This window comes from Columba livia, chromosome 6 (genome assembly GCF_036013475.1).
Source record: "Columba livia isolate bColLiv1 breed racing homer chromosome 6, bColLiv1.pat.W.v2, whole genome shotgun sequence".
NCBI lineage: Eukaryota > Metazoa > Chordata > Aves > Columbiformes > Columbidae > Columba > Columba livia.
In genome coordinates this window covers 910,500-924,564 of record NC_088607.1, presented here as the reverse complement: position 1 = coordinate 924,564, position 14,065 = coordinate 910,500, and the positions used below count along the sequence as shown (strand labels likewise).

The window sequence follows — 14,065 nt, the reverse complement described above, 5'->3', positions numbered from 1 at the left end:
CGGATGAACCTGCCCGGAGGAGACGGGCGGATGCTGCAAATGCCCCGCAAATACCTGCTGGGGATCTTTTCTGGTGCAGCACCTGCTGTCATGCAGCAAACACCTCCAGACAGAGCTGGAGCGGGTCAGATTTTCCCCTGAGACACAGGGTTCTCATTTGTAGCGCAGAGATGAGCGGTGCCGCCTGCCGGCTCTGCCGCTGTGCGTGAGCTGCGAGCAGGCGCTGCAGCCGTGGACGGAATTACAGACAGCACCCGGACCTTGGTGCTTCAGCATGGGGGTTCATGGCCACGGCCGCTGGGGACAGGTGGCATCGGAAGGGGTCCAGTCACTGCCAGTGGTGATTTTGGCCACGCGGAGCTGCAGTGACTGTATTGGTGACAAGGTGGATGCTCACCGGTGACAAGGTGGACACTCACCGGTGCTTCTGGAGCGAGGATGGGCCTGTTGTGCGCAGGCAGAGCTGTGCCCAGAGCATTTGTGGCAGATTTGTTACAGAGCGGCTTGCACAGCCCCAGTCCTCCCGTCTGTGTTGCTGGATGAGCCGCGGCGCTGGAGACACCGCGGGCACCGGCCAGACGGTGGGTCCAGAGCAGCCGGGACCGTGCGCTGACAGAACCGGCTGTAACTCCCGTATACCTTTTCCTGTGAAGCAGAATGTGTATTTTCTCCAAAGGGAGGAAATTTCACTGTTCTATGTCTACAGCAAGAAGGCTGTGCGGCAGAGCTCGGTGACCCTGGGTTTACCCAGAACCTCTTTAAAACAAGCAATGCTTAAAATGTAATATAGTATTCGATCATAAGGAATGAACAAAATGCTGAATATGTAGTTCTGCATGAGGTGATACTAATTGACTAAGGCTCTAAGGCACAGACATATAACATTAAGGTCTAATACTATAAAATTATCTATGTCATTTTTGGATAAATTCTAACTTGTGTTAATCATTCTGTTGACTAAAAATATAGTTTTTGACTTTCCCTGTAGGTCAGCAAGTTGGAAAGAGAGAAAAATCAGGAAGTCAAGCAGATCAAGGAGCACGAACAGCATAAAAGTACAGTGGTGGTAACGGAGCTCAAAGTCAAACTCCACGAAGAGAAGATGAAGGAGCTCCAAGCTGTTCGAGAAGCACTTTTGAGACAGCATGAAGCTGAACTGCTTAGAGTAATAAAAATTAAAGATAACGAAATCCAGAGACTCCAGACCCTTCTCAACGCTGTACGCGATGGGGCTCCCGACAAGGTGAAAACGGTGCTGCTCACGGAGGCCAAGGAGGAGGCCAAGAGGGGCTTCGAGGTGGAGAAAATCAAAATGCAGCAAGAAATCTCGGAGCTGAAGGGGGCTAAGAAACAAGTGGAAGAGGCTTTAACCATGGTCATCCAGGCCGACAAAATTAAAGCAGCCGAGATAAGGAGTGTGTATCACCTGCACCAGGAGGAAATCAGCAGGATTAAGAGGGAGTGTGAGAGAGAAATTCGTAGACTGGTACGTGTTGCCATCTGCATTTGGTTTTGTTAACACTTATGCTATTGACAGGAAATGAAAGTTCTGTGCTGGCCTTGGTTGAGGCGATGAGGACGGGCATTCGAACAACTCCATGGGTCTGCGACTGACCCTGGCGCGGTTAGTGTCACACACCCTTTATTCAGCCACCCGTTCTCTCAGACTTTAGGTGGTTAAGAGTTTTTTCCCCCTCATAGCTTATTTTATTTTTATCAAGAGGGTATTAACATAATTTATAACCAACTGATGTATTGATAGTGTTCAAATATCCTGCAGTGTAAGTACTTTCTTCTCTAAACATGCATTACTAGATGCATTGATTTAATACATCAGAAGGAAAGGATAGATAATGTACATCCTAAACAAACTTGCTGCATTACGTGAAAAGTTCACGCTAATGGCCTCTAATGCAGAAGCTATAAAATAAGTATGTTCATAGTTATAAGAAATAGGGTGGTTTGATGTTATGTTTTCTAAATTGCATTTGAAAATCAAACATTTTTTTAGTTCCTTCATGAAAGAATCACATTATCTAAGTGTACTAATGAAATTACGTGATGCCATCGTTTTACCCAGCCCCGAGTGCTTCCTGAGTGACTTGGAGTGCTCTCAGCAGCTCTGGCTCGACCGTAATTGGTTTTGGTGGGAGCGGTGTGCTCCTGGCACCTGGCTGGGGGGCTGTGCGTGGGCTCTCCTGCCTGGGAATGAGGCAACTCACTTCACCTGGTGCTCAAAACAGGGCTTTTTTCCCTTTTTAAGATAGAGGCCATCAATAAAGCGCTTTTGTTGAGCCTTCTTGGGGCTGCCATGAGAGAGAAATACAGAATGACCCAAGGGGAGCGGGTCCATCTGTCCGTCCGGCAGAACCGGTGTGTCCACCGTGGCTCTGGGTGTCCCCATGTCTCTGGGTGTCTCTGCATGTCCCCATGTCTCTGCATGTCCCCATGTCTCTGGGTGTCCCTGCAGCTCTGCATGTCTCTACATGTCCCCATGTCTCTGGGTGTCTCCAACATCTCTGGGTGTCCCTGCAGCTCTGCGTGTCTCTGGGTGTCCCCATGTCTCTGGGTGTCCCCAACATCTCTGCATGTCCCCGCGTCTCTGGGTGTCCCCGCACAGGAGCCCCGCACCGCAGGGGCCGTCCCTCTGGGTTCAGCTGTGGCCCCCGCCAGCCCTGAGCTGGTAGTGGGCTCACCCGGGGAGTCTCTGCGATTCCTGCCCGATGCATTATTGAGCTGCTCGAGCCAAGGGGGCAGTAACCTACACAAAAATTACCATTTCACGCCTGCTTTTTCTGATTAGCCAGAAAAGAGAAAGACAAGTTGTACTCATTCATGTTCAGCTTTGCACTGATGTCAAGTCCCTTAACATAAAGTAATTTATTGAAGTTATTTATCTCTGAAAGGTACAGATTTTCATTTCCAAGTCAAGTCCATCTATGCAGGCTTGGCTTACAGAAAATGCTTCCATACATAGTCAAACAGAAGTTGTTTTAAAAAGGTGAGTTAGTACTAATCCATTATTCTCCTTTCAAATTAGAACTAGTTTTTGTTGGTTTTGTTTGTTTGGGGTTATTTTGGGGTTTTTTTGTGGATTTTTTTGGTTGTTGTGGGGTGGTTGGTTTGTTTCCTTGGGATGTTTTTAACTTGACAGACAGGAATACATGTGTTAGTGTCTCACTTTAGGCTTTTGGAACAATGTTCAATGGCCTTTAAAGTAAGAGGTGTGACAGAAAGAGACGGCTATCTGCCCAAAGGAACTGTGCAGCGTCACATTTGCCTCAAGCCAAGTGGAGTTTGATTTGCTCTTCAGCATCACCCACTTTATGGGATTTTTGCCAAGGGAGGTGCAGGGGGTACCCGCTCAGGCTTTCGGAAGAACCAGCTCTGCCAGGGACCTTCCGTTCGGTGACTCACTCCGACTTTGAGGGCAGTTGAATTGTCACATCAGGCCAGACCTGATGCCAGTGGCTTCAGTTTTGTCCTCGCCGGGTTCCATGGGGAATCCTGCACTTCTGCCCTTTCCCAGCAGAGGGATCTGGGCAAGCAGCTGCTGGGCCTGTCTGTGCTTTGTACCCATCTCCAGCAGCAAAGTTAACCCAAAATGTGCCTGTCTGTGCTTTGTACCCATCCCCAGCAGCAAAGTTAACCCAAAATGTGCCTGTCTGTGCTTTGTACCCATCTCCAGCAGCAAAGTTAACCCAAAATGTGCCTGTCTGTGCTTTGTACCCATCTCCAGCAGCAACATTAACCCAAGTTGTGCCTGTCTGTGCATTGTGTGCATCTGCAGCAGCAAAACTAACCCAAGATGTGCCTGTCTGTGCATTGTACCCACCTCCAGCAGCAACATTAACCCAAAATGTGCCTGTCTGTGCATTGTACCCATCTCCAGCAGCAAAGTTAACCCAAAATACGCCTGTCTGTGCACTGTGCCCATCTCCAGCAGCAAAATGAACCCCCAAATGTTCCTGTGCTCCAGAGGAGACTGCCCAATGCAGCTGCACGCTGGGTCCTCCCCAGCTTGGGCTCTTGTGCCACAACACGTTCACAGTAGACCCTCCATACACAGCAAACAGCTGTTAGTGTGGGGATGTGATGTTTTCGGGGGTCATTGGGGGAGTTTTGCACTATGGGCACACAGAGCCTTGCAGGTTGTAACAGCTGGCAAGGTGTAATTTCTCTTGAGAGACAGTCCCCACTTAGCATTTGCAAATAAAAACTCCAGCTGTGTAGTTATTTTTCAGGTGCCAGGGTTAGGATGACTTGGTGGCGCCGGTGCCTTGGGTGTGATCCCGTCCAGCAGAGCCGAGCATCCGCCAGTCCTCCTGCTTTCTGTTCACACACACAGCTTGTGCTGCTGGCGTCTGTAAAGTCCGAGTGTGATGCTCTCCAGAGAGGTACAACTGACCCAATAAACTGTCCCTGGCTCAGAACCTTACGAAATGCTGATGTCAAAGGTGAAGGTCCCTGGCAGATGGTAACAAGGAAATAGGACAATTATTTCCTTTCTGAAGAATTCTTAATTTTATTGTTTAAAAAAAACGTGCATTTTAAAATGCTACACACATGTATATAATTATATTTGTATGATCTCCCTAACAGCTGCACACCCTGTGTTAGTGTGGGCATGTCCAGGGAAAACAGCCCTTTGGGCAGAATTCCCCGACGTTAGCTGGCCTTCATTTTTACTTAATGGGCACTAAAATTCGATGTGGAAAAGTGCATTTAAATTTTACTTAAATGTAGATGGATCAAAAATGGAAGCGCTGACCAGCAGTGGCCACTGCAGCGTCCCCTGTGTTTCATTTATAAGGGGAATATAACAGAAAAACCGGAGAGATGAGATTTGTTAGAGACTGGAAAGTGTTGTTTCCAATTTAAGATAGACTTTAGCTGATGATGATTACCAAAAGGTTTAATAACCTGCTCTAATGCCTCACGTAAGACCATTGTATGGTGAGACCTTCGTGGCTTCCTGAAGGCAACGAGCAGCCCAGACACAGAGAACAGCGTTCCAGTGTCACCCCGAAGCTCCCTGGTACCGGCCCCCCCCTCAGGTTTCTCTGTTAGACAGTGGCAAATCAGTGAAAACTTCTGATTTGAAGGAAGCTGTGGGATGAAAATTGGAGGAAGCTGACTTTTTAAATATTGATTTTATTGGTGACTGGTTTAGTCCTTATCTTCTCCTTTTTATTCCCTTATATGGTGAAAACATACCATATTTGGTGTTATAAAGGTATCTCAGCAGTCATCCTATATCAAAAGGAAGACAAATTATTCAAGGTGAATAATTCCTTCTTGCAAATGTGGATTGTTTTCATCGTTTGTGGTTTGAACCTCATTTACAACAGTATTTATTCCAACTAAACCTGGACCACAAAGAATTTTGTTGTATATTAACAACTGTACAACATTGTTCCTGCATTTCGGAGGGTGAATAATCCTCCTAGTTCTCAGTTTTTCCTTTTGTGAAAGTAGAGCGAAAGAGGGGAATGCAAAATAGGACAAGTGTGGGAAAAACCTTTCAATCTTTATGCACAATTATTTCTCTCATCTAACATACTTTACTTTTGCTCTTCTGAAAATGCATTGTGCACTTCGCAATGTGCAGCTTAGCATTGCGACATATGTTGTAATGCATATTGTAACACGATTTAGAGTAGTGTGAGAGGTGATTGCACTTTGCATTTTGGTGTTTGTCTGTACTGAAGTAGGGAGAATGTTCCTTGGTCAACAAAAACCCCTGTGTTCCCGTGTCTGCAGTGACGGTCAGGGTTTGTGCTGCAGTGCTGTGTGACAGCCGGGCTGGGGTGCACAGGGGTTAGTGGGTTCAAACGCCCTGGGTGAGCGATCAGAACGGTTCAGCAGCATCGCAGTGCAGGTGTGCGACTGCCAGCCTGGAGACGTCTGGGGTCCTGGGGACAGCAGGGTGACCATGAGCCAGCACTGGGCCCTTGTGGCCAGGAAGCCAATGGTACCTGGGGTGGGTTAGAAGGGGGTGGTCAGTAGGTCAGAGAGGTTCTCCTGCCCCTCTGCTCTGCCCTGGGGAGACCACACCTGGAATATTGTGTCCAGTTGTGGCCCCTCAGTTCCAGCAGGACAGGGAACTGCTGGAGAGAGTCCAGCGCAGCCACCAAGATGCTGGAGGGAGTGGAGCATCTCCCGTGTGAGGAAAGGCTGAGGGAGCTGGGGCTCTGGAGCTGGACAAGAGGAGACTGAGGGGGGACTCATTCCTGGGGATCAATATGGAAAGGGGGAGTGTCAGGAGGATGGAGCCAGGCTCTTCTGGGTGACAACCAGTGACAGGACAAGGGGCAATGGGTGCAAACTGGAACACAGGAGGTTCCACTTAAATATAAGGAGAAACTTGTTCCCAGTGAGGGTGGCAGAGCCTGGCCCAGGCTGCCCAGGGGGGTTGTGGAGTCTCCTTCTGTGCAGACATTCCAACCCGCCTGGACACCTTCCTGTGTAACCTCATCTGGGTGTTCCTGCTCCATGGGGGGATTGCACTGGATGAGCTTTCCAGGGCCCTTCAACCCCTCCCATTCTGGGATTCTGTGAAAACCTCAGTCGTGGCAGCTGATATCAGTGTTCAGTATCAGAACACTGACCAGTTATCCTTGTGGAGTATTTGGCAAAAGCTGGTTAACGTGGCGTAGCTGGCTCTGCTGCTCAGTGACATGTGTCAGCAGGACCAAGAGGCAATCGCATTCATTTCTGGGAGGGAAGGTGACCATGGGCTCCGGGGCTGGCAGGGCAGACGTCCCCTCCTGCCGGCCCGTGTCCAGGCACCCGTCCCTCGAGGTGACCCCACCCAGGGTGACCCCGTCCCCTTCCGCATGGCCCGCTGCTGTCAGCTGGGCGATGGCAGCTCCGTCACCTCTGCTCCCGAGGGCTGCGTGGCCCCTGTCCTGTGCTCATTGCTGGCTCTGACACTGTGCCCTGGGACGTGCATTTGTTGCAAACAGCTCCAGCTGGGTGCCAACTTCTTTGCCTTTGAGCCGCTGCCCGCGGCCGCCCGGCTGTTCACCGCACGCCGGTTCATTGCAGGCGTGTTCTGGGGTACGCGGCCGTGGCCCAGTGGCCTCTGTGGATGTGCAGAGCTGCAGAGACCCCAGGAACAGCACAACGAGAAACTCCCCAACTGGGGAACCTATTCAATGGAAATAATACATTTTAAAATAATAATCACACAGCTTAAAACTGGCTGCATGTCATGCTGTGCTAGGTGTTGTGCTGGGTAGCACAAGGAGGGAACAACAAATGTAACTTTGCACGGGATGATGCTTGCAGAATTGGCATCAGCTGTGCTCATGGGCTGGCTGTTAATTAGCGCTCCCACATAAATATTCATCCCAAGTCGAGGGGGGAACATCCACAGCAGGGTGGCTGCTCCGGGGGTTGGATGCTCCGGTGTGCTGACGCCTTCCCCAGCGCGGCGTGTCTGTGGCGTCAGACACGGGTGGGGAGGAGCGGGAACACCACTGCTGCACCCACCGGTCCCGCTCCCACCGGTCCCGCTCCCACCACTGCTGCACCCACCGGTCCTGCTCCCACCAGTCCCCCTCCCCGTGCAGGATGAGTTGGGGGTGCACGGCACTGGGCTGGGGGGAGCACCTGGGGACCAGCGCCTCTTCCAGTGAGTTGCAAGTTGTTTCTTGTCTTTATGTTTCCTTAATGTTACTAATGCTAGGAAGAAATGTGCTAAATAATGTTTTTTGTTGAAATGCTTCTTACAGTATTTCTGCTTAATAATGCACTGCAAACACCAAACTGTTATGTTATGTTATGTTTCATGAATGTGAATTTAACCATATAAAGGCTGATATTTAATCATGTGAATACTGATGTTTCCTTTGTTGCTTATGAAGATTATGTTTAGGGTTTTTTCTGAGGTACAAGCCATTAATGAAATACTGTGAAACGTTTTGTGTTCTCTCCAGTTTCTTTGTTCCTCCTAATGTGAAGTGTTGCTCGTGTTGTACCATGTCTTTGTTTTCATATAAACAGGGACCAACTACCCAATATTCTGCTTATTTTAAACAAATCTTCACTAGATGATGCTACCTTTTCACCTATAGACCCATTCAGATTTCTACCTGATAGGTGTTTAGCAGAAAGACCTCAGTGGGCACCTCTTTGTTTCATTCCAAGTTAGTAGACTGTTGCCCTAACGGCGATTGTTGAAAGCACCCTTAATAAAACAGCACCCAAAGTGCATTAGATTTGCTCCATTTTACTAAAAGAATCTCGATTTTGCATAACGTTGAAGCACGGTTCCTGTGCAGGTATTTCTGAGTTGTCCCGTGCTGGCTGTGCCCGGGGCGCTGCGGGACCCCGCGTTTGTCCCCTGTTTGTCTCTTGTTTGTTCCTGGTTCTCCTGCTGCCTGCACATAACGCCCAGCGCTTGGGTTTGCCCTTTTTCGCAGTGTTTTGCAGTTATTGGAAGCAAAGTACTCTGAGTGACCTGGTAATTGATTCCCAGGTCATGTTTTCTCCAGGCTCACAGACAAAGCTAGCAGAGATAGAAGTACCAATCGCAGTTCTCGCAAGGCAAGATGTTCTTATTTCAAGCAGGCCACATTTTAAAAACTGATCATTGAAATTAAATGTGTAAAGTCTCAAAAACTCATGCCAAAAATCTTGTGTGTATGGTGTGTGAAACCAGCTTGCCAGACGTTTTAGGGATGTATGTGATTTCTTTCTTTCCATTGAATCACTATCTGCAAGCACGCTGGGCAGCCCTGTGGTGCATGAGGGTAATTAATACTTTACATTCATGTATAATGTATATGCATGTGATCCAGCCGGGGGAGCAGGAGATTCAGCTGCACTGAGGGAGGTTCTAATTCCTCATTAGTTCAGAAAAAAGATGCAGAAACTATTCCCGGAGCACCTGCAAACCCCACGTGCCCGACACAGTGGCGAGGGGCACACGGCTCCTGAGCCAGGGACACGGGGACCCAGGGCGTCGGAGACACTCACCTACCTGCTCAATGATTTTGTAAAACATTTAGTATGCATAGGCAAAACCATCATGGAAAGGGGTAATTAAACAAATTGCTCACATGGGGTGCTTTTGGAATAAAAAAGAATTTTAAACGTTCACATTGCTTCTGTATTTTGAGATTTAAAAGAGTATTCAGGATTTAATGTTTTTCTTTTAAAATTATGAATCCAGATTTTTCAAAAGGTGGTGGCCAAGTGAAATGCTGCAAAATCATGAAAATGTTTGAGCGAACTAATACAAATTGTGATGTGAATATTAGATTTTTAATATTTTTAAAAGATGTTCTGAAATGGTACTAGAACTCTGGGGTATTTCCCAGTCATTTTAATGAAAAGATTCCTGCTGAAAAGAGCAGTTTTGTTCTGGGAACCCCAGGAGAGCAGCGTTCCTGAGCTGGGGAAGTGCCTTGAGGGTACGCTCACTGCCAAGCACTGGTTGCTGCTTTGCTCCCCACTGAGCGTCACCGTGTCCCCAGGGCTCTGGGGTCTGTGCTGTGCTCCGGCCGCTGAGCGTCACCGTGTCCCCAGGGCTCTGGGGTCTGTGCTGTGCTCCGGCCGCTGAGTGTCACCGTGTCCCCAGGGCTCTGGGGTCTGTGCTGTGCTCCGGCCCCTGAGTGTCACCGTGTCCCCAAGGCTCTGGGGTCTGTGCTGTGCTCCGGCCGCTGAGTGTCACCGTGTCCCCAGGGCTCTGGGGTCTGTGCTGTGCTCCGGTGGGGTCGGGAGATGCTGTGTTGTTTCGAGCCGCTGCTGCCTGTGTGATTGTGTTCTGTTCTCCTTGTAGATGGAGGAGATTAAATTTAAAGACAGAGCAGTCTACGTGCTGGAGAGAGAGTTAGGGGTGCGAGCCGGGCATGCTCAGAGACTGCAGCTCCAAAAGGAGGCTTTAGATGAACAGCTGTCCCAGATCAAAGAGGCCGATCGGCATCTGAGCAGCCCCAAGCGGGAACTTCCTTATCCAAGTGGTGCAGGAGACGCCTCAGATCACTCGGGAAGCCCCGTAAGCACTTTCACGTGGTTTCACCTACACAAACGAGCAGAGAGTGACCAAATGGCACCAAGTGACAGAATCTTGATGAGCGCGCCCCAGAGCAACAGCTTTCCCATAACCGCACACCCGGGTCTTGCTCTCGTTTGTGAGCCAAAACTCTCAGATTCAGAACCCAAACCTGTTATGGGAGAGCTTTTGCTTTGTTGTTGGTTTGTTTTCTGGTTTGTTTGGTTTGATTTTGTTGGTGGGGGATCTCTTTCTGTTCTTTTTCTCTTCCTTTTCCTCACTGTACCATGCTGCTGCCACCTGCCTTGATTTGACACTGACACCCTTTGCCAACAAATGATGCAAATGCATTTCTAACCCAAGTGATGTATGTGTGCTCGCTTTTGGAACCACTGATGCCGGGCTTTGGGAGCAGATGTACGAGGCCAGTGTCCGGAGGGAGCCGGGGGAGGTGACAGCGCACGAGGCATGGGATGTCCCCAAACACGGCTGCAGGCTTGGGATATCCCCAAACACAGCTGCAGGCTTGGGATGTCCCTGTCCCCAAACACGGCTGCAGGCTCGGGATCTCCTGCTGCTGCTGTCTCGCTTTCAGTGCACCAGAAAGTGAATTGAACACCTGTTAACCTCTTCTATTTATTTTCTACACTGCAATATCCAGAACATTACATTTTAGCCAACCTTTCACAATTTTTTTTAATATAACCATGGGTCCTTTCTGCTTTTGCCTTAATTTGCTAATATTAAAAACCCTCAGTTAACTGACCTCGTACATCTGACGTACACAGGTTATTTTCATTGCTGGTTCTCATCAAGATTTCTTTTGCAACAGCCTTAATTTTCTCCGTAGAAATGCGAACACTTACACAGGAGCCAAGCGACCTGTTTTGTTCTGTGCCCCGAGCCTCTCCTGCACCTGTTGAATGAGGAACCCTGGACAGCCCAAAGGTGCCACCGGCACCACAGGCACTGATTCCTTTGATTCGTACTCAACTTCTGCCAAACACCAGAACAAGTTCCAGAGAAGGGGAAAAAGTGTCACATTTGTAAATAGCTGTAACTTCTGATTCCGGATGAGGATGTCTACCTATAGCTCCATTTATAATTTGATTTAAGCATTTTAACTCAGATAAAGTGCTACTCTTTTGGCTTTATGAGTGACCCTTTAGAACCCAACAAGGGCCACAGCTTTATGGAAGCAGAGCTTATGCAATGATATAATTGCATGGATTTTCCCCGTTTGTACTTCCGTATTTTTAATATCATTTTCTTACAACAAAGTCCTCAGAGCGGGTGTTGTGTCTGACGCACTCAGTTCAACAGCGGCATACATTGGAACCATTGCCTTAATTTTTGGCATTTTCTTTTCCATTTCCAAGTTCACCACCTGTGCCTTTGTATCTGCATATACATACTTCTGCATTTGCATACTTTGTTCCATTTGCACTCCTGACTTTCCGTTGATCTCTTCCCACAGCTTTAGCGATCAGTCAGGTCACACAGGTTGCACTCTGCTGTACGGTGCTTTGAAATGTGTGGATGTGGGATAAGAAAACGTTTGAGCTATGAAAAATACTGATACTGCACGTGCACTTACGAGCAGTTATTTGCAGTTGATCTTTGTTTTAGGAACAGCAGTTGGATGAAAAGGATGCCCGGCGTTTCCAACTGAAAATCGCCGAGCTGAGCTCCATCATCAGGAAGCTGGAGGACCGGAACGCGCTGCTGTCGGAGGAGAGGAACGAGCTGGTGAGTGCGCGCGGGGCACCAAACCTCGGCACGTTTCCCTGTGCCGGCTGGAAATGGGCGCAGGGCCGGCTGGCTCGTCCTGGGGCTCCGTGTGTGGTGGTACCCCGCGTCACGCTCGGCTTCGGTCACCTAACCGTGAATTTTTAAGGTGACATTAGCTGGAATTATTTTTGTCTTTAAAAGTAAACACGCTCCCCACACGGTACACTTATTGTGCGGATTGAATAGCTCACGAAAGGGGAACAATCTGCTTCCCCATGGAAAATAACAGGAGTTTTTGATCAGTTCTGCTTTGCAGAAAAAATACTGCTAGTATGATAGTTAAACAAAAATGATTAATTTATTTGATGAAAAATAAGGTGAGGTGTTAATTCTCTCTTTATCTTTCAGTTAAAACGTCTTAGAGAAGCTGAGAGTCAGTATAAGCCCATTTTGGACAAAAATAAACGCCTTAGCAGGAAGAATGAAGAGCTGTCACATGCCTTACGTCGAATGGAAAATAAACTGAAGTTTGTGACCCAGGAAAACCTAGCGATGGTGAGTGTGGGCGTGCCCAGGGGGGACGGGCAGCAAAAGCTGGCAGCAAGTACCTGTGGCTTTGTATTAATGTGGCGGGACTGGGGTCGCCCCCACAGTGCTGTGTATCAAAGCCAACCAGGGGAACCCAGGAGAAGCGCCCGTGGTCCCAGCTCTCCAGATTCCCCGTCTGCCCAGAGCAAGCCTGCGGGCCATCCTCCCTCAATTTCCTATTTCCCCCCAATATCCCCCATTCTCCCCCACGGCCACAATTTCAGGCGGTGGCGTGCGGAGCAGGAGCTGCTGGCGTGTTAGCAGCTGGCACGTGTCCCAGCGCAGGGCAGCGGGCCAGCTGGCAGCACTGCCGCGGCCGGGCACGTCCCCGCGCGAGGGGAGCGCTCTGCGCTGTCCTGCCGCAAAGCCTTCTCACCAGCTCCCCTCTGCATTTCTTGTAGAGGCAAAGAGCTGGAACAATAAGGAGACCGAGCTCTTTAAATGACCTCGACCACAGCCAGGAAGAAAGAGAAGTGGATATCCTGAGACTGCAAGTCATTGAACAGCAGAACATCATCGATGAACTCTCCAAGGTGAGACGTGGTCCCACCAGAGGTCAGCGGAAGCAAGGGGTGGGCTAACGGGCACAGCTCGCAGCAGTGGAAACATTTCTGCGATCAGTAGGGATTGAATGGAACATAAGTTACCTGTGGTACAGCTTTTGGAAAAGTCCTTTCAGTCCACTCTGTACTTGCATGACAACCATTGCAGTGTGGCCAGTAGATGTGCTGATACCCAATCCTGCACCTGCCAGAGGAAATCAGAGCTGCTCTAGCTGGAGGCAGCACCAGGGCTGAAGATTGCTGTGTACGGGGGGTGTTCTGTAGCATTGTGTTGTCAGTCTTTGGAAAGAGCAAATATTGAAATCATAACACACCTCAAGAATTTTTTTTTTTAATGTCTTCACATTTGCTGACATTATTTCATTGTTTTTGATTAGACACTGGAAACTGCCGGCTATGTGAAGAGTGTCATGGTAAGAACCAAGTTAACTTCATCCTCATCTTCGTAAGCTTTGAACTGCTGTTGATGAAAAGCAGGCAGGGTGTAATAGTATTTATCACCACTTGCATCGCTATTCAGACAGCAAGCGAACCCTCGGTGTAGACGTTATCAAAGGCTGTTCATCAGAACTTGTTCCGCAGAGAAAACCGTAGTGATGGTGGAGAGCAGAGCTCTGGTGAGAGCGCAGCTCTGCCTCACCACACTGGCACGTTCTCGGTCGCTGCCCTCCACCACCTCACCCCTTCGCTCGTGTCAGGAAAGATTTGTGAAGTTAAGCCGCTAACATGTGCTGATAAAGCATGTACCGGTTTGTTCTTCGTTGCCAGGTGTGCAGCAAAGCTTGTCTTGTCGAGCAAAACAAGTATTTTGTTTTCTGCTGTCACTGCTGCTGTTATTAGGGTTTGCCATGGGGCGGGTGGTGGTGGCACATTGTCAGCGTCCCACAGAGCCATCGCATCCTTCTACCAAATGCTTAAAGTGAAAGATGGGGGGGACTTGATTGCCCAATGACTACTAGTACTGACATAGTTAATTTAAGTCACAGCTCTCTGAAAACATCTAACGTATGTCTCTGATTCCTTCAGGAACGTGACAAGCTGTTAAGGTATAGGAAGCAAAGGAAAAAAATGACAAGAATTCCTAAGGTAATAAAAAAGTCTATATCATGGCGAGGTGATGGGCATGTTGGCTTCGGGGTGCTGCGGGGACGTTTTTGGAGGTCTAGAAACGGGTCCTAAT

At 48.8% G+C, this 14,065-nt stretch overlaps 1 protein-coding gene across 47 annotated transcripts in view; it reads left to right on the top strand.

Moving 5' to 3' along the window:
* JAKMIP3 (Janus kinase and microtubule interacting protein 3) overlaps positions 1-14,065 on the top strand; it is a 73,791-nt gene that overhangs the window by 31,827 nt on the left and 27,899 nt on the right. For 27 of the 47 annotated variants that reach the window (XM_065066643.1, XM_065066638.1, XM_065066648.1 and 24 more), the window contains 7 exons: positions 989-1,486; positions 9,791-10,006; positions 11,633-11,752; positions 12,143-12,289; positions 12,724-12,855; positions 13,263-13,298; positions 13,912-13,971. In XM_065066643.1, coding sequence (XP_064922715.1) covers positions 989-1,486; positions 9,791-10,006; positions 11,633-11,752; positions 12,143-12,289; positions 12,724-12,855; positions 13,263-13,298; positions 13,912-13,971 — 1,209 coding nt within the window. The remainder of the gene's footprint in view (positions 1-988; positions 1,487-9,790; positions 10,007-11,632; positions 11,753-12,142; positions 12,290-12,723; positions 12,856-13,262; positions 13,299-13,911; positions 13,972-14,065) is intronic. The other 20 variants (XM_065066675.1, XM_065066683.1, XM_065066682.1 and 17 more) reach the window with 5 other exon arrangements.